The sequence below is a fragment of the Pholcus phalangioides genome, unplaced genomic scaffold, assembly GCF_987345545.1.
Source record: "Pholcus phalangioides strain wild (caught in Gottingen) unplaced genomic scaffold, Ppha-v1.0 ptg000007l_1, whole genome shotgun sequence".
Lineage (NCBI taxonomy): Eukaryota > Metazoa > Arthropoda > Arachnida > Araneae > Pholcidae > Pholcus > Pholcus phalangioides.
The window spans coordinates 8,902,768-8,930,336 of NW_028301600.1; the positions used below are offsets into that span (position 1 = coordinate 8,902,768).

At 33.2% G+C, this 27,569-nt stretch overlaps 1 protein-coding gene across 2 annotated transcripts in view; it reads right to left on the reverse strand.

The window, feature by feature from the left end:
* LOC149084890 (carbonic anhydrase-related protein 10-like) overlaps nucleotides 1–27,350 on the reverse strand; it is a 353,124-nt gene extending 325,774 nt beyond the window's left edge. The window contains exon 1 of one of the 2 annotated variants that reach the window (XM_089232625.1): nucleotides 26,592–27,350. In XM_089232625.1, the coding sequence (XP_089088751.1) occupies nucleotides 26,592–26,646 (55 nt within the window). In that variant the 5' untranslated portion in view covers nucleotides 26,647–27,350. The remainder of the gene's footprint in view (nucleotides 1–26,591) is intronic. The other variant, XM_089232624.1, reaches the window with a different exon arrangement.
* Between the last annotated feature and the right edge of the window lie 219 nt (nucleotides 27,351–27,569).

Sequence of the window (27,569 nt, forward strand, 5' to 3'; positions counted from 1 at the left end):
GAGAATTCGAGAAATCTGAGCGTTGACAATTCTTTATGAGAAGAAGAGAGCGTGGGCCAAAACAATGCACCATTTTTAGCTAAAGGAATTCTTCTTTTCAGAACAATTCCAATTCTGTAAATCGATAGGCGTTGTGTTGTTGGAGGCTGAACATCTTCTCATGTTTTTTTTCTTGAAGTGCAATAACAACGGCTGTAGCGCAATTCTAACTGCTGATGCTTTTTTTTGTTTTCGAGCTCTTCTTTCTTAAGCATAGTGGATTGTAGCCAGGTAAGACTCAAATTTCTTTCTTCAAGTACAAATCCTATTGAGATTGGGCTTCAAGTCAGCCTTAATTTGATGCCACTGGCGTTTCAAACCCCACTGGTATTGCCCTTTTCCCAAAACCAGCGAACATTCGCTATATGGCCACAAAAGAGGATAACACTTTCACTTTCACTTGCGTCTTAAAACAACTTTTCTTACCGGGGTTATGTTAGGGAATGGTTGGTTTTCTTTCTAACCTGTCTGCTTAAAGTGTTAGTATTACGTCCACCCATTTGATGCGAACGTCTTCAAACATAACACACCGGGTGTGTTTCTCTTTGTGGAAATAACGCCACCATACACAGTTATAGGCTCACATTTATCTGTAAATGTACATCGTGTTACGAAACTTGTGCCTGAATGGCATGTAGTTTTAATTAAGATGTTACAATTACATAAAATTTTGGATTGGGATTGTATTAAACTTTGGTGATCATATGATTATGAATTATACTGTATCATTATATATATATAGAAAACTTCTCTTTTCCGGTGGGACAAAAAAAATGTCCGTAAAATAGGGGTCACTGTTGATGGGTTTGGAAAACATATTTTTATTATTTACGGAGAAATTATTATTTGGCCGTAAATGAGGGACGACCGCATCTGTGGGGTTTCCGTTAACAGGGGTTTTACTGTATATATATAAATACAAAAATTTCTGTTTGTGTAGTTGAATATTGTTTTCTGTACTTAATTGTTATTTTTAACGTATCTGACACGTTTAAAACGTAATTTTGGAAAAAATATCGATTTTTATGAGTCTTATTTTTTGTAATTCCAAAACAGGCTTTGTGTGTGTGTGTGTTTTGTTTATATACATAACGCTTGAAACCAAAATTACGTCCACTTGTAGTGTTACATTTTTACATACAAGTCATCTGTGAATGATATTTTAAATGCGAATTACGAAGCATATACTATTTTTGACATTTTACTTCAGTTTGAAAAATGATTTCTAAAAATTAGCTGACCATCACAAAATTTTAATGCGATATTTTGCCATATATTGTTGAGTAATCTTAGTAATTACTGGTTAGAAAAAGCAAGAGAATTTATTGATGTTTGTTTTATTTTGTAGATTCCAGAATGGAGATTTTAGATAAATTTTTAAAAGAATATATTTTTTTTTCAAATAGCTATGATATGCACATATTTTTCACAATAAAACAAAATGTAAATGTCTTGTACCAAATCAAAATGTGTAGTCCGTCTCATTTATTTGTCCAATTACGGAGTTTTACACACGGTATGTTAGTAAAATTTTAAAAAAAATCACACGTACAATTAACAGATTTGCATTATAACTTATGGACATACAATACAATCCTTTAAATTTTTATATCAAACCTGCACCGTTTTACTAGTTGAAGTTATTGTGAAAAAAAAAACCAAAATTATTTCATTCGTAGAATTTTTTGCGATTGCATTTCAAATAATAAATGAATTTTGCTTAAAATGTGATGTAAAAATGACTTTTTCATTGAAAATGTGATGTAAAAATGACTTTTTCATTGAAAATGGCATAAGTAGACCAAAATTTGTTATTGTCCCCCCCCCCCCCATTCAGAAACACTTTCTATCATAAAATGTTATTAAAGTTTACTCACGTACCATTTTATAAAAAAAGTGGCAAGGATGGTAGTTGGGTACATTAATATAAAGGAGGCATCACTATTCGAACGTAAAATTTCAGTTACTGTTTACGCTTTCCTTAATTATTTTAGGTTCTGGGCGTTATATTCGTAGTTTCGAAATACACTAGATTTATTAATTTTTCAATTGATATCTGATAGTGATATTGGTCCCAATAATGATGGTATACTAAGTAGTATAGTCATTTTTTGACATAAGGAGATTGGAGATTGAATATTAACATAAGCGGGCGTATTATTTCATGGAACATAAACTAAATTTAGGTGAGCCATTCTATTGGGAAATGATGTACAGCTTTGACTAAAGGTGGGTCTTCGCTTTGAAATATTGTGCCATTTGTCTTCGTGAAGTTGGCATTTACAATGTCTCAAATTTAACGTTAATAAAAGGAAGATGTTCCAGAGAATCGTCGCTTTTATAACCACTAAGAGTGATGAGGTTTTTCTAACACAAAAGAGATTAAAGCAACGCTGACCGGAACAACAATTATACGAAAGTATCTTTATATGCATTTGATAGATATATAATATTTTTACTAATTTTTCATATAAATAGAAATCAATTGCAATAGCACGAGCTCAGTTTACCAACTGAAATTAGCATTGTTGATAACTGAATACATTATTGCTGTTTCCTTTGTAAAAGATTGTTTCAAAAAACTCACTACGTGCTTACAATCAATACAGAAATACCGAAATTCTGCAGGACACTCTCACAGAATCGCTGATCATATAATGAATAATGTTTTAGAGGAATGCCATGCCATTCGATGATTCTCTGTATTTGAATGAATTACCAAAGTCTCTCTATATCTGCTTGAAGTATTTGCTTCATCTGGAGTACATGCTACTGCCATAGGGAAACTTGTAGCAAATGAAAACTACTCTCCCGGATAACAACACCATCGAGATTTCATCACAAATCCAATGAATTCTGTGCCATCGGCTAGAAGGTTGACAATATTACTGTCCTTCTTTTCGAGTTAGAAACGATTCTATGTTTGTGTAGTTTGTGTATGAATTGTAAATTTACCTTCAAATAGGAATACATGCATACAAATATTGTGAGATGATTATAATTGTTGCGATGCATAACAATAATTGTTATACATCAACAACCAAATGAACTTATGAACAGTATGAATTAGAGATACGGAACGTACTTCGCACACCTCGTTTCGTGCCTTAAATTCCCAGCATTTTATCTGGCAATGAAAAATAGTGTTTATGACATTCATGTTTGGATTTAAACTTCGTTTTTGTTTCTTGATCTGAGGCAATTTATGGAAAATTTTCCAAAATTTATCTTTGCTGAATTTAGCTGGGTTGGAGGCAAAAGGTTTTTCATAGGAATTTTCACAGCATTACTTAAGCAAGGGATTTTCCCTATGAATAATTTTGATAAAGAAGAGCCAAATGGTCTGATGTCTTGTCAGCGTAGTGGATTTGATCAAAACACCCTAGCCTATATTATAGAATCTGTTTTGGTTGATTACAAGATTTAAAAATAGGTTCTTTTCGTTGAGTTTCAGAAAAATATCACACACTGCCATCAATCCATACGGCTTTCCTTCGACTAATTTGTGAACAGTAATTTTAACAATTTTTTTTTAAATCTCTGTTAAATTTATAAGGGTCAATTTCTGGTTAACATCGATTTTCGATATCCGACATTATGATATCCTCAGGTCATCCGATGCAGCATGCCGTCCGTTCCAATTTTATAAATCCTCATGAAATTCCCAAATTCCAGAATTTCAACCTCCACATGCTGTGTTAAAACGTTCATGTTGACGTGATAAAAAAATCGCAACAACAGCTGAAACATGTGTCAATAAAAGCTTTCAAATCTTTCGGGGTGACCCAATAACACCTACAATCTTGAAAGCATTTACTATTAAAAGGTTCGCAGATATAAATTTATGAGTGAGTGGATTCGTAACAACGTTTCAATTTCAAATTCAAATAGAGCGCAAAATAAAATGCATAAGGGCATTTACTGACATCGTGTTTTCTATCGTGAAGCAAGCTAAATTCAATTGCTAAGGATTTGCTAAAATTAAATCTCGAATTCAAAAGCAATAAAGTCGGACAGGTAACTCTTCGTATCCCGCCGTACAAGTTCATCTTAGCATGTAACAAGAATAAGAGGGCAAAAAACATCGAGGATCGAAAATGCAAATCAGAGCCTGCGCTTAGCGAAGGAAAGACATTGTTGCTGAAGAACTGGAAAGAATAGAAAGTAAGAAAAAAGAAATAGAAAAAAAAAATCAATAAAATAAATTCGACGATAGTGAAAAGGGAAGGAGGAACTCGCGCACACTTTTCAGAAAGTTCTCTTCTAACACGCTGCCAAAATGCGTTTAAAACGGTGCTTTACCGGAAAGGAGTTTTACCAATCAAAAAGAAATCCCTACGGCTGAGGTATAAAACTTCGCTTTTTGGTGTCGACAAAAAAAAGCTATATATATATATATATTATCAAAAAAAGCTTCGTGAAAAAATACATTTCACGGTGGTTTGAAACTTTGAAAATTCTTTCATTTCATGAAGTGACGTTTATTTTTCGCGTTTTTTTTTTTGTTCAGTGTGTGTTCCAGAATTTTCCACCGTAAAAAAAAATTGCCTTACGGGTGTAAAATACTGGAAATACTGCAACGTTGCGTACTACATACCAAGATGATGAGATAATTCTTTCTCTGTGTGTACTCTACTTTGCTGCATGGAATCAATACGAACCACTTCTTTTTGTGTAAAAATAATAATAGAAGCATTTACAAAGAAACAAAATATTACGATAAAAAAAAACCCAAAAAAATAACCAAAGTTGTCTCAAAGAGTGAAGAATGTCATAAATTTTCGAACCTAGAATTATTATATAATAAATTGTATCAGCAAGAAAGCGTCAAGCAACTTGATTGATGACATATATTAGTAACCTTCGGGGAAAGAATGATTCGAATCAAATACTAAAAACTTTTCTTTTCAGATTCCCAAATCCATTCACGAGATTTTTTTTTCGAGAGAATTTCATTTCGGAATCTAGTATTTTTTTCACAGAACACTGGAAAAAACTACTCGGGTGTGAACAGATATGTTTTTTAAATAATATTTGATGCATTTGAAGTGCTGAAATTTTTTTATTGCGTAAATACAGTAATACCCCAATTTACGTGACTTCGAAGTTAAGCGATTATGTTCGAAAAATTTCTGTTTTTCGAATTCAGTGCAATTGGTAAGCGTTACAGGATTAAAGCTGAGATAGGAATAATTTTTTTTAATTTTGACGTGATAAGTCAGATAAGAATATGTCGTCCCATTCAATCAGAACACCATATGTAGCCAAGCTGGGCGGATTTTTAAGGGGCTAAAAGTAGAAAACGGGGAAACAGCTGAAAATGCGACTTTTTCCAGGATTCTGGAAATCACGATTTGAGCTTCAAAATCATTTGGAATCAAGGCTTAGGAACTTCTACTTTTAAAGATGGGGGTTTGATCATTATTTAATACGTTGAATAAAACGTTACTGCCGTCATGAAAAGACTCGTTCAAGGTGATTTATTTGAAATGTATTGCCAATACAACTAACTAGTCACTGAACTCCCAATATAATTTAATTAATTTCATCACTCTTGGAATTTTTTTTGTTGATTATAATTTTTTGATTAGTATTATGTAGGGAAACCTGCAATTTTGTGGTTGAAATTTGTTTTCAAAAAGACGTGTTTTCTGGTAACATCAACTAATATTTAGTGCATTGAAATGCAAACTTGCATCGCGACCTACGCGCATCTATCGCGTAACTTCAGGGCATTGCTGTGTAAAATATATCTCTATGTTTAAAACCGTTTGTTAAATACCGCAAGTATTCGATCTGCGTAGTTGAAAATATTGATCATTGGTTTCTCGCCACGGCTTGTCACATTGTAAAGAAGACTGTTTGCAGGAAATTTATTTTCATATTTTCTTACTGCTATACAAATGCGTATACAGTGATCTCTCACTCATTCACCCTCTCACTTATGCGTCATTTTTTTAGTTGTTCTCTTGCACCGACTTATAAGTTAGGGATCAATGTAATTCCATCATAAAAAGTAACCATATCAATCGTTTAGTCTCATGGGGGATTTTAAACTTGAAAATTTTGGTGAGGTAGAAAAGTCTTAACCTCGAATTAAATCCAATATCAATCTCGTTTCATTCTGAATTAAGTAGGAAGAACACATACCTCCACTATACAGGGTATCTAACAGTCCAATAGCTGATTCCTAAACTATGTCTAAAAGCAAACTTCAAGTTTAAGAAAAAGAAGAAATGCGTAAACATTAAAAAAAATTAGTGAAATCACAAACAAAACATTAAAAAAAATAGTGAAATCACAAACCACACATGCTCTGCAACAATTAAAGAGTTTTTGTTATTTATTTGTACATCTAACAACAAATTTAAAATTTAAAGAATATGAGCTCATTATATGTGATTTAAAATTTTCATCTTCAAACTGCTGCAATAATAAATGTCTAAAGAACCTTTTACGCATATGCAAAGCTATGCATTTACGGGTTAAGCTGTGAAAGGAAGACTTGTTAAGTTATGCATTGGTCGTAACACATCAATAGAATTTTTTTTTATTCCCATCGATGCCTGTCAGTTCTCACACCCGATCCAGTTTGGTGTTGTATAAGTGAGAAGGCGTTTTGAATCTGAAGCTAGCTATACACACAGGACGTTTAACGGAACGATACAGTAATAAAAGTTTTCGGGTTATTCTTCTCGTTTTACGTCTAGAAACAATAAATAACTATTAACTGACTAGGCACGAAAGCGTGGAATAGACGGGGCTGCATCTCGAGAAACAGCAGCGGCAGAAAGTGAGCGATAAATGTCCTCCATTTGTTCTTGGAAGAAGCAAGATAGAGGAGAAAGGAATTTTCCGATAGCAAACGAACTGACAGCTTAAGAAGGACGACGTCACGAGTTTTGCACTTGATGAGAACAAAGTACGTCAGGAAAACAGCAAAAGCGGAGTAAGTTGCGATCAGCCGAAATACAAAGGAATATTCCCGTTTAACCCCTTCTGGGTCATTATTCACTTCAACACCTCTGACGTTGAAACATCTGTTCTGAGGAGAAGGTGTTCTCATTTTTCTTAAAGCCGTCATCTATTACCTCCTTTTCTGACTTTCTCAAAACAAATTTCTTTTGGTTGACGGATTGACAGCAAAATGTTCCTCTGTTTCTGGAGAACTGTTCCTTTATTTTTATTTTGCTTGTTTTTTTGCATCCATAACGACTGATATCATCCCTTAGAGCTAGAGCTCTTTGATGTTTTACAAAAGCTGCTTCCCAGTTACTCGAGTTCACGTTTCGTGAGTAGGTCAAAAGAGTCTCGAAGTAAAGAAAAAGGTTGGTTTTTTTTCCTTTGATTTTTTTCATAATTTCGTTTTATTTAATCCATTTGCATCCATTTCTTCTTGTGGATACTGTACTGAACCTGAATTTTTCATTAATGAAAAGTAATACAAAGTATGTTTTGCACCGAAAGAAAGCTGACTTCAGTTTTTTTTCTTTTATTTAAACGAACAAACAACAAATTACAAGATACAAATACAAATATATAATATAATATATACAAATACAAACATAACTTACACAAAGGCAACAGCACAAAACACACACATATATTACATGCACTATGTTACACCCAAGGGACTGTATGGTCCTTCCAGCAGGCTTATATGACTTTTATTATATATGGTTTTCTCTTTTTTCAGCAACAGCTCTTTTCTTCATTAGATGCATTTTAGTGCATATATATATATTTAATATGCATTGGTGCAATAATTTGTTTCAAAGTACTGCATTAATATCTGTGTTTTTGATCATAATAAAGATATTGTAATCTGTATTTTGATTACTATTTGTGTAATTACTGGAGTAAATGAAGTTCATTATTTTTGGTGCAGTGTAACAAAAAATTTTTTGAAATGATGTTTTGTTACTTCTACGCACTTGATAAATATTTCTATAACTATTCGATATGTTCTATTTTCATTTTTTACTAACCATTCTTCATTTTTGATGATACATTTATAAATTCTGTACATGTAATTCTGTCTCAGTGCCTATAGGTGGCAATGTATTCTTTATTTATTATTTATAGGAACATTTATTAGTTCTCTTAATTTATTATACAGAGTGTCTAAGTTGCGTATGTTTTCGTAATACGCTCCTCCCCAGACACATATTCCATAATATATATATGAATAAACCCATGCATAGAAGATATCTTTCAAGTTATTGTCAACTATGTATTTAAGTTTATAAAGAACTCCGACTACATTCTGAGTTTTTTATCATTTTTTCACTATGTATGATCCATTTTAGGTTATCTTGTATAACTATTCCTAAATATTCATAATTAAACACTCCACCGTTTTTGTTAAATAAAATAAAAAAACCGACTTATGTTGGAAATTGAGAAAAAAAGGTCCAAGAAAAAATAAAGAATCGACAATTGAATGCCAAAAATTACCTGTCGAAATTGAGTTCTTTCTTTAACAAAAGATAAATAGTATGAATGTGAAGGCGTAAAAATATTTGAGAGAAAAAATTTGTAAAGAAATTTTTTCGGAAAGAAAATTTTTGACATTATCCGTGATTAATATTTCATTCAGCGCCAACGTAGAAATGTTTTTCCGTGCCAAGCAAATGCCGCTTTTACAGCTGTCAATTCAAGATGGCTGACAGAGACACATACAATTGCACCAAAAATGGAATTTATTAAATGGATCAATCTCATAAACGGCAATATGCAACAACGATCAACATGGGGCGGGAAATGCGGGAAGCTATAAAAAAAACTTAACATAAAAAAATTGAATCGAAATATGCTGTTAATTAAAGCGATTGATAAAAAGTCACCAAAACTACCAAAAATACCAACAAATATGCTTAGGGTTGCCACTTTTGTAGCGAAAAAAAGTCGCCATCTCGACGTTTACTACGGTTATGGAAAAGTAACCTTACAGTGATATTTAAAATTATTCATTATCAAATTATTCAACATTTATTATCAATAAATCAATATATCATCAATAACATTTAGAATAATTGACAGAACATAAATTGCTGAAATTTTGTCAACATATGGCATTGTTTTAGGTAAATGAATTTACGTTTTGCATGCCAAATACTTTTTCAGTTTTATTAAAAGTGCCGTAATTTAAAAGTTTTCATTCAACAATGAAGTAAAACAGTTGTTATCGGGCATTTGCTATGCCGAAGATTTTATTATCCATAACGACACTGATATCATCCCTTAGAGCTAGAGCTCTTTGATGTTCCACAAAAACTGCCTCCCCATTACTCGAATTTACGTTTCGTGAGTAGGTAAAAAGAAAAAATTCCTGACGTAATGAAAAAAAGTTGTTTTACTTTTCTTTTCCTTTTTCATAATTCCTTTTTATTTAATCCATTTGCATTCATTTCTTTTTAGGAATACTATACTGCGCACCTGATTTTTGCATTAATGAAAAGTAATACAAAGTACTTTTTTTTTGCACCGAAAGAGAGCTGCTCTTTCAGTTTCTCCTCGTTAACTGAATTCAAAGTTTTCCCTCCGTTTTTGTTAACTAAAATAATAATAACTGACTTATCTTGGAAATTAAGAAGAAAAGTCCGAGAAAATAAAGAATTGGCATTGCTATATAAGATTAAAATGAAGCTGGAGGAAAAGAAATTGCCGTATGATTGTTAGCGCATTTAAATTTTGTTTTATTGTGAAAAATACGTGCATATCATAGCTATTTGAAAGAAAAATATTCTTTTAAAAATTTATCTAGAATCTCCATTCTGGAATCTACAAAATAAAACAAACATCAATAAATTCTCTTGCTTTTTCTAACCAGTAATTACTAAGATTTTATTGTTGTTGTATATCAAAACTTTGAATTTTCGAAGAAATAATGATGTAAATTACATCGGCATATGAGATTAATAATTTTTTTAATTGCAAAACAACATACATGAATACAAAATAAAATAAATAAAGACAACAGAACAAAAGACAAAACATACACTATGCAGTTCTTAGGGACCCAAATTAATGGTAATGGTAATACATCGGGTATATAAGATTAAAATGAAGCTGGAGGAACAGAAATCACCACATATGGTTGTTGGCGCATTTAAATTTAGTTTTCTTACGAATATGTGCATATTATAGCTATTTGAAAAATATTGCTTCGAAAATTCACCAAAAATCTCCATCCTGAAATAGACGAAAATAAGAAAAACATCGACACTTTATCTTTCGAACCAGTAATTACTATGGTTTTATTCTTTTTGTATATGAAAACTTTGAATTTCCAGGGAAATACTGAAGTATAAGTTTAAAAAAAAAATAACTGCACTAAAATAACCCTTATTATCTTAGACAAGAAAAAAAGGAAAAAATAATCAGATATATATACGAACTCGCAATAAGTAATGGTGGCCATTGAACAATGTTCAAAATCAGTTTGAACATCACTGACCACACGTGAGCAGGAAACGACGAAGTGGCACGAAATCTCAGATGTGAGTTTGGTTTCTAGTGCTGCTCCTCAAGTTTCAAGTGTCCGTCAAAATAATGGTTCCCTGACATGAAACTGTGAAATTTGCAGCACTGATCTCCAAACCGGGTGAAGAGGGACATACATGCATATACGCTAGTATATACACATGCAACACAACACAGCCATACGATAATGACAGCTTGTGCCCGAAGCAAACATCGCTTCTGATAAAGCCAGATTGCTCACACAATATGCGACGAATTTAGTTCGGCTTGTTCAGTTGATTGAATGCGCAGTAAGCGAAAGTGAGACAAAGGTTCGTTTGAACAGTTGAATTTATGCCGTATAATTAAATACAGTCGAACTTGTTTAATTCGAGGTCCGAAGTCACTGGAAAAAAATTCAAATTAACCGATTAATCTATCTTGGATCTGTAAAATTACTACAGATTGATACTTAATCATCAACATTCGCATGGGATAATATTTATAAGTAATTAAAATTTGATCATCAGTTACGAAAGTGTTTCTCGAATTTTAATAGTTTATAATTATAATAATTGATCTTATAACTGCTGCATTATTCGACTGTTCTAAAATCAGCATCCCTGCAGAATTTCTTGACCATGTTCGTTCAAAGCTAGATTTATGGAAACGGTTCATGATCATTCGTTATGAAAGTAATATTATGTTAGTTTCGAAAATTTTGCTTATCATTCTCATGCTATCAATGCAATGTACGTTCATTAACATATTACACTATGAAAGTTTCGATACTTTCCATACTTTTAATGACGACAAAAAGATTTAAATTTTGAATGGTAGACCTTCATCCCTATAGGCTCAAAAAAAGCATAATCGATATTAAGTGGTGCACATTCTCAATGCCTTCCAACTGACAATGTTAAAATGTGTATAAAATTATCAAACAGTAGAGAAAAACAGAATTTTCACATTTTTAGTACTCTTTAAAAATTTTTTGTTTAACAAATTGATCGAGGAAAGCATACTCTGGTTTCTTGTAAAATTTTTCCAAACTAAATTTGCTCTTACAAAAATCATAGTTTTCCTCCAACTTCAAATTATCCAAAAGATTCGAAAAAAGTTCGAATTGACACAGAAGTTCTACCATTAAATTAGATAGGAAAATCAAGAGAAGTTCGTAAAAGTTCGAATTATCTACAATTCAAATTAACAAAATCTGCTGTATATACACATTCATTCTCAGTTTATGTTGAAAAACGTGCGTATTTTAATTTTAAAGTAAAGTTGGTTTAGAAGCTCTCACGAGACTTAAGATTTTCAGAGGATGATTTGTCAATTATTTTGGCATGCATAATTTCCGCTGTCATATAAGAAAAAAATATTAAATTTATACATCCGTAGATATACGATAGTGATTTCGAAATAGTCTCTGATTCATAATTAAATTAGAGGAGAAATATCACATAATTTCTCTTCCAAAAATTTGTTTTCCTACCGAGTGTTGCCTACAAATATCAACCATTGATTTCCCAACAGATAATTATATTACATTTTCCGTTGCTTAAGCTGAAATTCGTATATTTCGGACAGTTTAGAAACGATGATTTCGATTCTTAATAATAATATTATTGTCTTCGGAGAGTAAAACAATTAATAATCATTTGTTCATAATTGGAAATTTGCCAGATTATTTCCCAGACTCTCAGCTCTTTCTATTTAAAAGAGTTCGTTGATATCAGTTAGGCTCTACATTGTTTATGAGATTAAATTTTAACTAGAAATAGTTTAATAATATTTCGAAAAATTTCATATCACACAGCTGGGTACTTGAAATTATTCAAAAAGGAAAGCATATAATTTAAAATATCAGCATCTTTCTAAAACTGTTGATACAAAAATTCTAGGAATAATTCAAAATCTAATTATTCAAAAGGGAAGGGCAAAACTAAATTATAATGATGAATATTTGAGCTCAAACATGGGAAACGCTATTACGTACATCAAAACATTGAAATTTTCAAAATAATTATTTTTATCCTAACTGACGAATAACGTACGGAACACAAAAAATGAATTTTGTTGAAATAAAGATTGTTAAAGTGGGGGGGGGGGTATTCACTAATAACAATTATTTTATTTTATTACTATGCTAATAAGCATGCATAAATATCACTTCATTTAAATGCATTCATCTGTGTACTCATTAAAATTATTTTCATTTTAAATTTAATAGTGTTTTTTCGCAAGAAAATTGGATGTAAAAGTATTTAAACAACGTCTCAATAGAGAAAAGCAGGTTTTAATCTCTGATTAACAATAGTCCTTGAGAATGGCCGATAGGAAGCCGAAAAATTCGCCAAGCAAAGAGCGGTAGATTAGTAAGGATTAATGTGGCTACATCGGAGACAGTTAGTAGAACGGATAGAAAATAGTGATAAACGTGTTCTTTGTATCTGATTACGAAGCTAGACTTCGACGAGGTAATTCGGAGCATTAAGATTTATCGCAATCGAATTTATCCATGACATAAGTCAGTCTTATCAGCATGGATGGCATAGGAAAATTCCTCTGTGTGGGTGAATTCTTTTGTAAGCACGATTCCATCACTAAAACATGAATGAGTATCCTCGGCATTGAAAGTAAATGGTATGTTTATATCATATTTCTGTTTCATCGAGTGAAAAACGAATTTATGAGCACAAAAGCTTCGATAGACCAAACTTCCATAGATGCAGAAACGCTGTCAGTAAAGTTATCCGGTTTTTCTTATCGCTTTTATATTCGATATTTTCTGAATAGCTAAATAATCACTATACAGTTCGTCTCAGAAGTTTAGACACTATAGATTTTTAACTGCACCGTGGATACCGTTTCAAATTTTTATTTTATTTTTTGCTTGTGATCAGAATGCAAAAACCTACTTTAAACTTCGGTCATTGTCGAGCAAAATAAGTTTTGAATTTTTTAAACCCGAAATTTTTTGAAAAATGGCTGTCTTAAAACTTTAGAAAAACTTCCGATTATACAGAAATTTTAGAGATTGCGTCTATATGGCGTATCAGAGACGTAATAGTATAAAAGTGAAAAGCTATCGTATCTGTTTTCATTTACAAAAGAATTGCCGAATTCGTCACATATTTTGGACAATGAAATCTTTCAAGTACTTCATTTGAAAGGAAAAAGAAATGCTGTAAAAGACTTGACATTGCTTTAAGTAGGTCGAAATGAAATGTCTGACGTGTATTGACCAACGTGCGTTCAAAAAGCCAAAACCTGGATGTGGTAGGCAACGCAGTACAAGTTGACGCGAAAACAAAACCGTTAGAAGATTGGCTTCATCGCAAAAAATGACCATGAAAATATAAAAGAATTCTTTAGGGAAAATTTTTGCAGATAAATTTCATAGACAAATCAGAAAAGCTTGTATTTTATTTATAAAAGAGTGATTAGGAAAGTTTTCACAAGCAATCACCAAAGAAAGGTGGAAAAGCGAGACTGAAATGGGCACGAGATCATATGTTTCATGGAGACAAATAGATTAATATCATATTCGGTGGTGCGAAAAAATGGAGCTCACATGTTCTAGACGGATGTTTGGATGTTTTCAGCAGACAGTAAGGTTGAGCTTCGATAATGGTATGCACAGCATTTGCTTCTAATGGTCAGGCTTCCTTAACTTTTGAAATTGGTCGCCAAAACTTTGATGACTAAAGGTGATCGTCGAGAACAATTTGCTACTGATTGGAGAAGATTTAGGAGGACCAAACTTGATATTTCAACGTTATAACGTATCTATTCAAAGACCTGGTGTCACAAAAAAGCTCCTTAATCGCAAAAATGTATCGGTTTTAAACTGGCCATCGATGTGTCTTGACTTGAATCCTATTAGGAATGTATGGGGCATACTTACGATAAACGTGGTTTCTATTCGACTGTTGATGACTTGAAAGGCTCTATCGGGGAAGCATGGGGCGGTTTTGATGTTGAAACCCTAAGCAGTTTAATTCGATCCATTGAGGATTGTGTGTTTGAGGTTGCTAGATAAAAAAAAAGTATATTAACTATTAAAAGCTTTGAATTTTTTTGTAAATCTGAATATTCTCTCAACTTCTAAGACAGCCACTTTTTTCATTTTCAATACTATACATATTCTACATATTCTTTCGTAATTTTTTTTTATAAATGTAGATATGCTTCAGGTATTATCCATTAAAAGGTTCTAATTTTACTCGCCATATTCTTGTTATTCTAAGAAAAGTCCATTATCTGAACCACTGGGGGGCCAATCCTCGGCACCCGTGCCAAAAATGGCACGCCAAGGTATCAGGATTAGCACGCGAAGGCTTTCTAAAAATTTTAAGAATTTCTGTATTTCATTTTTTAATTGAAGACATTTTCTCAAACATTTGAACAATCTTTTTCTTATGAATTATATTCTTGTAGGCTACCAAACCTATATTTATATTAGTGGGCACTCTTTTAATAACAATTACAAATAAAAATATACAAATACAAATGCTACAACAGGCAAATTGCCTAACAAGGCGGCTGAAAAAATTATGCCCATGAAAAATATAGATGTCAAATATAACAAAAATACCTAATATCCAAGCATATGTCACCTGAAAAAAATTACTTATATACTGTATAATATACTGCACATTAAAAAATATATGGTTGTCTTATCCAAGTATGGACAGCTTCTCGATCTATCCTACTATGTTTATCGTACTTCTTTTTAAACGTATCAATTGCGTTAGAATTTATGGCTCACGAAGTAAGCTATTCCATTTATTGACTCTATTACAGTAAAAAAAAACTCCTTGTGACAACACAACCAGGAATTGTCCCTTACTAAACGATACTGGTATCATCTTGTCGAAGCACTTGATTGACGTTGTATTAATAACTCATGGTCCAGTCCTATCCATCCGGTTAAAAATTTTAAACAATTCGACCATACCTCCTCCTCGACACCTGCGTTCTTCCAACGTAAGCATATTCAAAACATCTAGCCTTTCTTCATAACGCAAGCCTTGTGCTCCAACAAGAGCACAAGTAGCTCTGCTCTGCACCCTCTCCAACAGGTCTGTGTAACTCTTAGAGTCTCCAAAATCTTACAGTATACTCCAGTGCAGGACGAACTAAGCCTCGGGAAAACGGAAGAATGACTAGGAGAACGCAAATAAACCTTTTTAAGAATTAAACCACGAGCATTCTATTCATTTTTCGACCACCGCTGAACAATGTTCAGATAACCTAAGCCGCTCAATGTGATGTCTATGTATTCAATGCGTCTATGTACGGTTTTTCAATCTTTCGGGTAGAGTAGCTGGACGTCCCATACGTGTGAAATTCAGGAACGTCCACCACATGGGGGACATTCCTCTGCCTATGACCACCTTGCGGTAGGTAAGAACTTTTCTAATCACAAACGCACATGCACAATCTGCATCGCGATAATAGAATTTACAACTCAAAAATGAAATAAAAATTAGAACGTCCAAACAATATTTTGCACTAACGGCGAAAATGCTAGTGTCCCGTAAAACGGGGCGTATGGTCTGCTAAAATTCATTGAGCGTTGAAAATAATCTTGGTTGTGGCACGGCGTGGAAAAATGTTGACTACCCCTGATCTAAACTTTTCAGATGGACTGTATCTCGTTAAAATAAGCGAATCGAAAATGACGCTGCGCAACAAAAGAAAAAGTTTTCTTTTCATGTTCTTAATTTTAATGGTTTTGGGGTATATTGGGGTTGTGCTCATTCCGAATCTGGAATTGGTTTGTCAGATTGGCTCTATAGTTCTGGGATAAAGTGAAAATTAACTTTCAATGGTAATACACAAGCAGCATACAAATCACATTGTTTAGAGTATGCATTATCTCAAAAACCAGAACCAATTCGGCAAAACCAATACCAGATTCAAAATTAGCGTCCCGACATGACTCTAAAATAATTGAAATATGTATTTTTCATTTATTTATTTTATTTATTTATAACACAGCTTCAAGGTGATTTCTAAGCTGCTTATGCATTACAGACGTTTAATTTTCACTTTATCTTTCTGACAAAACCAATACCAGATTTGGAATCAGCATCCAAAATCTTGAAATTACTGAAATATTCAGTATACAATCAGTTTGAGCAGTGCGATTTATCACAAAAAATATATTTTTCAACGGAATAATTACAGTTATGGAGATAAAAGATGATTTTCTTATTCTGGAAAGAGTAAATCAGAAAAAGTTTTCATTACTATTATAAGATACAGAATCTCCCGGATTATAAATGTTTCTGCAAAAAGCTTAATAGAAGAAACCCTACAGAAGATATTTTTTTTAAATCTATCGATTTGTTTTGAACCACTCCATGTATGTAATAGATTTATATTCTATATAATTACTATTACAATAATGGAAACTAAAAAAAAGAATAAAAAATTACTGGAGAGAAAAATTGCCGAAAAAGTACAAATTAATATTTACATCTTTTAATGATGGTCTCTAAAGCCTCAAAGAATAAAATACGAAACAACATAAAAAAAGACGAAGACTCCATTGAATTTATATGGCTTTAGTTTGCATACACGTACAAATAACGGCGATATCTTATGTATTGTTTTTACTTTCTTGCTATAATACAGCGAGTAATTAGTGGAAATGCAGTAAAATTCGCAGCGGAAAGAAAAACAAAGAACATCTAATACATTCAAGGTTTCGGTTTGAGTAAACAAGCGCCCGTCAAAATTACTGAAGTACTACACGATCCTTGGCATTCCATTCTTTCCGAGACAATAAGAAGAGAAATCAAACAAAAGCTTTCACTTGAAGAAACAAATTACGGACTCTTTGGATTGAGCAAGAACAGAAAGAAAGAAAAATATCTTTGTGTACAAAAAACACTAAACGTTCTTATTATTTTCTTAGATTTTGTAACTTCTACTATTTCTGCGTGGTTGTTCGCGGATATTCTAAATTAACATCCATTCTGAATTATTTTCGCAAAAATTCTTTACTGTTTTATTTTAATTCTAGATAATTTTGATTAACATTATTTAAAGGGATAAAATAAATGCAGAGTGCATTCAAACTATATATCCCAAATACAAATTAGTTACAGAAATATTAAAACTTCGAAATTGAATTTTTAAATGCGTATTCTCAAGTATATATGTTAAAACGTTGAAGGAAAAATAGTTTAAACAACAAAAATCAACCTCGTTTCAGTATTTTAAAATTCAGCATTTTTAATTGAAGATAATTACAACCACCGCAAAAGGAAACGGAAATTTTTCCGTTTTTATGAACAAGTAGACCAGAAAATTCAAATTTTCTCAAAAAAGAATATATTAAATGAAGCAAAAAAAAGAGAGAAAGATTCAGATCTTTGTCACAAACATTTCTAAAGTGAATTTAGTATTTTATAAAAGTGCTTATAGTACACATTTGCACGCAAAGAGAATGTCGGTTCAATAAAATAAATATATACATAGATAAAAAAGAAAAAAAATTGAATAAGTATAGCATATTTTCATGAAATAAACCAAATAAATGAAACTTCGGAGTCAAGCTCATCTTTCCGTGACGCAAAATGAAAATTTTCTATTTAATGGAACAATAGAAAATAGACTGGGGTTTCGAGAATAGAAAAGGTATTGTTCAAACGGCAAGAGAGGAAAATGTTGCTAGGCTAAAAGTACGGCTGAATAACAGAATATTGAATGTTTATATACATTCCAAGAAAGAATAGATGTTGCTTAGCAGATATTTTTTTTTTTCGTGAGCAGTTATTTTAAAAATGAAATTTTAGTTTATTTGTTGGAATTCAAAGCATCTGTCACATGATGCCTAATGTATTGCAAGTGAACATAATACAAAGGGATTGAATTCTTTTTTCTCTTTTTCGTTTAGCAAATTTTCGCAATCTTTATAGAATTTTCAACAAACTGCAAAAATCCTCAGAAAGGGATGAAAGAAAGAACTTCGTAATTTTTTTTATATCTAATGCATTGGTTTTCTTTCTCCATGCAAGATTTCACTTCGTTTCTTTAATTTAAGAAAAGTGTTTTGTGATCAATAAAATACATATTTTTCATTCAATTTATTTTTTTGGGCTTCAAACTAATATATAAATGTGTTTTTCATCTTCATTAAATATTCTTGATTTTAGTAATACGTTAAGAAATTTGAAATGTCATTAACATTTTACTTTTAGAAGTTTCATTTTTATTATGTAATGCATATTTGGTTCAGATTTGTTTTGTTCGTTTTTTTTACTTTTGTGAACATATCTCGTGGACCCCTTTGCTGCCTTATGTGGGCCCCGGGTCCACATATCATTCTTTTGAACACCACCACCTTACACATCCAGATTGAGAAATACACACCTATGAATGCTGTTGTAATTGTAATAGTTATATACTTATTACAGTCTTTGTTATAATTTTCGTGTCGAAGTTATATACAGTATACAGGGTGTCCGTGGGTGAGGTAGCCCAGGCCGATAAGATACTTGCCTAAAGTACAAAAGGATGTGTAGAGGTGTCGCGAGTTCGATACCCAGTTCGTCCTTGTCAGAATCTTTGTTGACACGGAGGGTACAACAGAAATGACGACATGGACACAAAAAAGATAGCTGCCGCGGGGAGTTCTACACCAAGGGGTTAACGCACCAACCTCTGGGTGAGTATTAAAAAAAGGTTGCCGTTTGGAATCGGAAATAAATTGTAGGTCCTGGTCTAATTAGCTTCCGTGTGTAGAAAATGACCATAGTGCGACAAAAATGATCAAATGATCAGGGTGCCCCTTTCTTTTCTTGACGATTTGTCTTAATGAAAACTCAAATACATGTTCAACCCATGGTCGGTGGGCTAAATGTGGCTTTCGGTGTCATCTGATGGCCAATGACCTCAAACCTAGTTTTGTAAAAATGAACTAAGCGACATACTTTTACACATCATTTGAGTGACCCCGGCACAGCTCCAGATCACTTGAGTGACCCGCTTCACAGCTCCAAAGCACTTAAGTGGCCCGTGGCTCATATGCAGATCACTTAATAGAACCCGTTGGGTCATTTACAGATTACTTAAGTAACCTGCAGTGCAGTTCCACATCACTTAAGTGACCCGCGGCATATTTAAAGATCACTTAAGTGACCCGCGGCATATTTAAAGATCACTCGAGTGATCCACATTTTAGCCGGCCGTGATGCAGTTCCACATTACCAAAGTGGTCCGCGACACATTTTCAGATCACTGAAGTGACCCCCCCCCCCCGCGGTATATTAACAGATTCAGATTACTTTAGGGACCCACGGCATATTAACAAATCACTTGCGTGATTCACAACACAGTTTTGAAGCTTTTCAGTTTTTAGCGGCTGAAGGTACAGATCCATGTCACTCGAGATCACTGAAGTGAGCCACGGTGTATAACCAGATCACTTAAGTGGCGCGTGATACATTTTCAAAAAAATGAAGTGGCCCGCACTCTTTTAAAGGTTGAGCACCATTAGTATAGCAGTAAGAGAGAGAGAGAAAACATGACAATTAATTCGCCTGAAATTGTCTTCTTTACAATGTGATAACCTATGAGGGAGAGCCAATGCTCAAGATTTTGACTTACGCAAATCAAATAGTACTCATGGCATTTAACATTCAAAACAATAGATTTTAGAGAGAGAGAAAAATTAGTATTTTTTACCTAAATACGAGATATATTCAAACACATTGCTCTCTCCAATAACGCCTACAAAGGCCAATCCTTAGAAAGACATTTTAGACATATATAATACTTGTGACATAATTTTTCTGTCTGATAACATTTAAAATTCTGATATAGTGGGCTGAAAGAATATATAAGCCGCTGTGTGTTAATAGGGCCGTAACTAAGATTTTTGCTACCCGGGGCAAGCATGATTCAACCGCGTAGGACAAACACTATTTTGCTAACCCACAACTTTAAAATTCGATAATTTTGTAACGGTGTTCTTTGTTCCCAACTAAAACTGTCACCCTTTAAGTTTTGTCACCCGGGGCAGTCCCCCCCCCGCTCCCTCTAGTTCCGGCCCAGTGTGGTGGTGTGGTGATACTGTCTGACTCGCATCGGAAGAACCAGAATTCAAACCCAACCGACGGCACGGTTGGTGATCGGCTAAAGTTGGTTTTCTGTTGGTCTCAACTTCATGGCGTGAATGTGAGCCGATCTTTCCGTTAAAAAGTTTCACCACAGATACCAACAGGTCTACATCGGTACAAATATTCAATCATTACACTTCACCTATAGTTTGAGAAATAGATAGCACCACTAAAAAACTCACACAAGACAGTAGGTTCTAATTTGGACTCTTAGATACACGTGCATACTTCCGGCGCAACTCATTCGGTAGTAAATTGCCCATGACGATATAGCGGAGTTGTACGAGATTTGAAAAATATATAAGGCAGCAGATTCTTTTTTTTTACGTGTTTGGTATAACGCATTTGGTTTCTTACAAACGAAAAATTAAATATTCCAATAATTTCAAACAATGTATAAATTCTATCACACATTTTCTCCACTGCATGGCCAGAAATGTTCATGGTCATTGGTACTGTGCCTATTGTGAGAACTTCGAGAGGAAGTGCTATATTACCGGTTAGTCGTCTTCAGCCATCAATGTATATTTTTTTCTAACTGAAGGTGAGAGCGTGTTTGAGGATGACAATGCAAAAATCTTTGATTAGGAGAAAACTAATTGAAAGGGCAGCATGAGGACACTTGGTCATGCCTCGACCAAAATTAAAAATTGAGTCTATCGAACTTGTTATAGAGAAAAATGTCCGTTTCTTGATTCCACAACACTAAAAAACCGACGCAAATCTAAAACAAATTAATGAGATATGACAGCAGTGTGGTAAAATGACTACCACGGCAAAAAATGCGTGATAATATGATCCAAAAAATAAAATATGAGAGCAGTCAGAGGTGCCGAAATGACGAAAACATTGAGGGGGCTGAAAGTTGCCAGTTGAATCGCATATACGGGACCCAAGTCCTTATGCAGGAGAGGAAGTGGTGCGTTGCATTTTGTGTGCATTAATTATTGAGGGAGCTCAGTCCCCTCGTAAAATTTATTGGGGGTGCTTCAACAGCCTGAGCCACCTGGTTGTTCCATGAGAGCAGTCCTATATGTAAGCTTATGAGAGCAGTGTTCCTCAACCGCTGGTTCATGGGCCGGTGAACTTAAGTCAGAATTTTTAGCTGGTCCACGAAACATCTCGAACAATTCATATATAGCCACTTCATAATTTGATTTATTAGATATTATACCGTCTCTCTATACAGTAATACCCCGACTTACGCAACCTCGAGTTGCACGATTTTTTCTGAGAGATGCATGTTCCTGAAACTCAAGCGTAATCACTTGATTATTGCTGAGATATTAGAGATTATCAAATGATAATCAAATACAGAATGGTTTTATTCGATCAAAGCACCATATGTAATGAAAGTGCAATACACTGATTTTTGAAAAGCCAACAGTATCAAAAGATGAGAACTTCGCTGTATTTCACAAATGCAATCCCAATGCTTGTATGACATCTGTCATAAATGTCACAATTTTATACCTGAAGTACAACGTCATTTCTGTTCTTGAAAAAAATTCGTTTGATGTGATGCTTATTGATGGCAATGTACCTGGTCAGCAACTCTCAATCAATTTCAACCCACGGGTGAAAGTTGTTTTATTCTTCTCCAATCACAAGCAACTCTTTTCTTTCTATGGACCAAGGTGTTATCAAAACATTTAAAATCTTCAATGCGTGACTTTCATTTCAGATTTTAGGGAATACAGTAAGTTTCACCGGACAGAATTGCAGCCACGAGGCCCGTTAAATTTTATGAAGTCATATGAAAGTACCATGGCGTTACACTTCTAGTAAAAAAGGAGAAAAAATGCGTTTTCCCTAAATTTTAGTCCCATGTAACTGATAGTGTCTTATGTATTTGGATGCAAAATTGTACCCTGACTTACACGATTTTGCTTACTGTTGTTCCCACCAATTGTGTAATTTTGGGGTGTATTAGTGTAATAGTCTTTATTTATTTTTTAGCTGTCAACAGGTCTAAGAACTACTTCTCTCCTTTTATTTTCCAGAGTCCACGAATTATTTCTCCTACTTATTTTTTCTTTACCGGACTGTGCAAGTTATTTCTCCTATTTTTCCGTTAGTCCGCAAAATTATTAAACTTCTTCCACCAGTCCGCAGCCGTAAAATGGTTGGAAATTATTGTATTAGAGTGCTCCACATTATTTTTGGCCAGGCAGTGTAAAATACGCATGCTGACGTGTTCTGATTAACCCGGGAAGAGACGTACAGTACCCCAACCATGACTAAACATGAACCCCGAAAACAATTCTGTTATGAATAAAATTCTATTCTTATCAGTAGATGAGTTTTTTGTTGTACTGATCCCGATGGATTAAGCAGTCTAGTTTGCACACATTGCTGGTTATATGTATTCTAACAAACGGGATTCTCACGTACTCCCAAGCAATTTGTTAGTGTTAGCTGATATCCGTGCCGAAACCGGGGTTCGAACCCGGACAGTGAGAGACTAGCTCCGTAACCACTCGACCGCCAGTGAGCCAGTCTTGGTTGCATTAGTGTTTGATCTTATAGATGCAAAACGGTGGATCCTTACGAGCAAGACAAATATGTGTTACTTAATTTACATTTTAGCACTTTTCATTTGTATTAGGTTCAATGTTATTTGACAATATGAATGATAGCGAACAGAGAAGAAAATAAATGAAATTGAGAAAAATATCCAGATTTTAATTTTTATTTTTTGAGTTTACATTTAAGTTTAAAGATTCATATACTGTAGGTAGGGGAGTCACAATCAATGAACAAGTACAGACCTTCCATGTTTGCTGAAATATATTCCGAACCGAACCTGCTGGCAACACTTAAAACTTTTGGTTTACACAAATATAACTTTTGGTTTGGATGACGTTCGCATATTTCAGCCGGGTAATTTAGATATATGCTGGAAAAAACATCAGCTGGAGATTGACCCTTCGTTATTCGGCATTAAAAAAAATGTAACATTACACTTTTATGTCCCATAGGAAAAAACAATGTCATCTTCTAACTACCCACTATGTATAATGATGATGACAATTTACAATTCTAATTGGAGAAATGAAGAAACTCGAGATTATATCATTTTATAATCTGGCAAAAGAAATTGTAGATGGGGTTGTTGGCAAGTGAGAAACAAAATTTCTGCATGTTTATAGAGATATTGATGTTTAGATTTTACAATAACATATTATTGATTAGAGTATAAGTTACAATTTCGAGCTGAAATATTGCATATAAAAAGTGTTAAATCTTGAATATAGCTAGGGTAGTCCGGTATCCCATGCGAGAAGTTGTGTCTCTACTTAGAGCCAGCGTCCTACCGGATTCAAAAAAATACCCGTGAATCAATTCTATTCCATTATTTTGAAATTATCTGGAACTATAAAAAAGATTATATTCACTTTAAGCACATTTACTGAGGATAAGGTAAAGAGTGCTGAAATTTCGATGCCAAATAGAACTGCTATCAAAGAGAGCAGTTTCAGAAAATAAATATTTAAGGAGAGAGAGACCGTAAGGCAAACGGAAAAGTCAGCAGCAACGATGGATTGGAAGATCCTGCAACTTGTCAATAATAGTCGAAGGAGGGAGGAGACATCAAAATGCACGCAACTGTACGAAAGACAATCTCTGTAATGGAGTTGTGATCGTAGACTTTTCTCTTCTTGGATCAACTCACTGTTGACCAGAGTGAAAATCTTTCTGGTCGCCTGGAGACAGATCACTGTTAGCTTATTGGAAATGGACTCGGTTCTAATCAACCTAATGATATTTATCACAATGAACTACAATCTCGTGCACGAAAATGTTTCTCAATCTTTCATATAATAGGATGCGGATAAATCCGCGAGGAGATTATTTGCACTAGAAATGTGCTATTTCAATCACATCAAATGGTAGACTGCATTTCGAATTAGTATATCATAATTATTAACATTGATGTAGTAGTCTATTGCATTTTCAGATAAATTACAAAATCCATTTTACGTTTATTTACAGAACAACATACCAAACAATCACTATAGACTTTTAAACTTTAAACGCATAGCTTTGCATATGTGCAAAGAGTTCGTTCATTACTAAAGCCAATTACAGCATAAAAATCCAGAATTGCTTTTTCACACAAGGTGAGGTAATATTTTTTCAATTGGTTTATATTTTAAATTTGCTGGTAGATGTCTCAACTAAAGCCAACAATTCTTTTATTTCTGCAGAATATGCGTCGCTAGAATTTCACTAATTTGTTAAAATGTTTTGTTTGAATTTTTTTTAATTTGAAGTTTGCGATCTGAATCTTTTATACTATAGTTTGAATCAAAAAAAAGGTAATTATAAAAATTTGGAAAGTAATATTACTTCAATACATTAATTTTATGTGTGATTTTTGCAACTTTTCATGTATTTGACAAGGCTCTGCATAAGCAGTGCAGTTCAAAATATTTTTTTCAATGATTTTTCGGGATTTTTCATCACGTGTCATTAACTATAAAAAAAATTATCAGCTTGAAAAAAAACTTACCATTTAATGGTTAAACATTGTTATACCTATGTTTTCTTACTTTTAATGCAAGATTGTAAATTCCAGAAAACTATGAAAAAGAGAAGTAGGATTGATTGAAATTTCTAGAAAATTGTCTTACGACGATTGTATAAAAAACATTCTCCTATCTTTTTTATATACCACGTTTAATATATTTCCAGATAGAATATTCCTAGTATAATTCACTAAAAGAAAGATAAATTACAGAAAAGTGATAAATCCAATCTTTTGCTTTAATCAAGTCGAACAAAACACGATTTAATATTATTTATACAAGTATTGAATGCCCGAAACCTAGTCTCGATCGGTAGTATTATGATTGTTATTCAACGATCCGGAACGATCTTCCATATGTAGACACTGTATATTTAATATAAATGCTGGCGCAAAATCTTGATTTTTCACGTGAACACTCACTCACACACACACACACACACACACACACACACACACACACACACTGTGAATTAATTATTAATTCCACTCGTACAACTGATATCTAACTACTGTACATGTTACAGGTTTTCCGAAATGTTTCTAAAAGTAAAATAAATTCGTTGGTAACTGCAAAACTAGAAGACAAACCGATGTATTAAAAAGTGTGCCTGTTTTTTTCAAAGAAAAGAAATCGATTGTTCAAATGTATAAATACAATAAACAATCTTTTTTTTTAAATTACAAGGTGTTCAATTTAAAATTGTCACAAATATGCATATATGGTTTGTAATTTTGGCCAAGTTGAATCAATGTGAAACGGATGAAGTGCCTTCCTTATTTCCCTATTTATATTTCGATGTGTACATATTTGTACGAAGGCATAATTTCGAATTCACACCTCACTGTATTTTCAAACATTTCCAAACGATACAATATTTTCACATCTTAAGAATCGAGAATTATAATAAAATCAAGTATGAAACCAATCGCAAATTTCATTGATAGCAAATCACAAACACTGGCTAAACTACCAACATAAGTGTGTTAAAAGATGTTTCTCATTCCTTAATCACCAAGATATAGCCAAATCATTTGGTACTGAATGTGACTAACACTCATTTTTTAATTGTTTACGAATTGATATCGATTCCCTTCAAAACCCAGCCGATAATATATCACTTAAATAATCGAATCTATAACCCAATATAATATATTTACCGTTATCCACAAAAAAGCACTTAGAAATCGTTTCAGCCATTTCCCGCCAAACAAAAAATATTAAATGACGGACGCAATGCCTGCATCATACCCAAAGCAATAGTGAAATAAGACAAAATTTCCATATTAAAACTCAAGGATATTTGTTTTATGTTATTCTGTTCCAATGAAGAGTTATATTGAAAAAAAATTTACGTGAAAAATAAAAACATTTTATTAATTTGTGCTTTTAAAAAAATACCATTAAAATTTCTTACCTTCGATGCAGAAGAGGTGACAGAACAGAGATAAAAATCCGAAATGAGGTTTCATGTTTTCTCGATACAAAAACTTGATCAATTAAACAAAAATGTCAAAAGTTTTTCAAAAGTTTTTGGAATAAAACAAAAGATAGAAACTACGATAAGTTGTTCACAATGTTATCACAAAAAACGAAAATAAACGTATAATTTCTGCGGTTTTCAGACATTTCCCGATTGTTAGAAATTTTTCGTTTTCCTTCTAGGTGAAACAGTATCTGTAAGTGATTAAGCAAAAGTTTCGATCAGCGCACAAACTATCAATCGAAATGAATCGCAGTATTTGAAATTAAACATTTTAAATAAAATGAAACAGTAGAAGAAACCACGATTAAAACAGCCAGAATTAATATATGCAAACTTCAGAAAAGTTTTCTGTCACTTGAAAAGTTTCCTTTCGAAACAACGGAAAGTTTTCCACCACGGAATTTTCCTCCAGCTACGGAAATACTCGGAATTCTTTTGCGTTTCTTGTTTTTTTGGAAAAAACAATTGATCGAAGTCAATAATATATAATCTCATATAACAACATCTTTTTCCCTCGAATTTTCCCGAAAACGAAAAAAAAAAATTCAAAAAAGAAACTCAAGGAAAAGATTGAAGAAGACGGAGAGAAGATCGGTATGTTGTGGTTCCGGCGAACTCTATAAGAGAGTAAGAGCCCAAGAAGCGTTTGCTTAACCTTTTACTCGTGGTGTGCTGCTTGCTACTGATGCTGCTGGAACGAGGGCGTTCCTTGTTTCTGCGACCTCTGGTGATCAAACTGCGAAATTCATGACGGATCCTCACCAGACTTTTACCATTTTATATCTCGTGCGCATTCATTATTTTTCAGATTTCCAAGAATTTTTCAGACCTACATATATTTTCACGAAAATAAGAATAATAATAAAACTCATAAGAGAAATATGTAACCTCTAGAAATGATATGTGTTG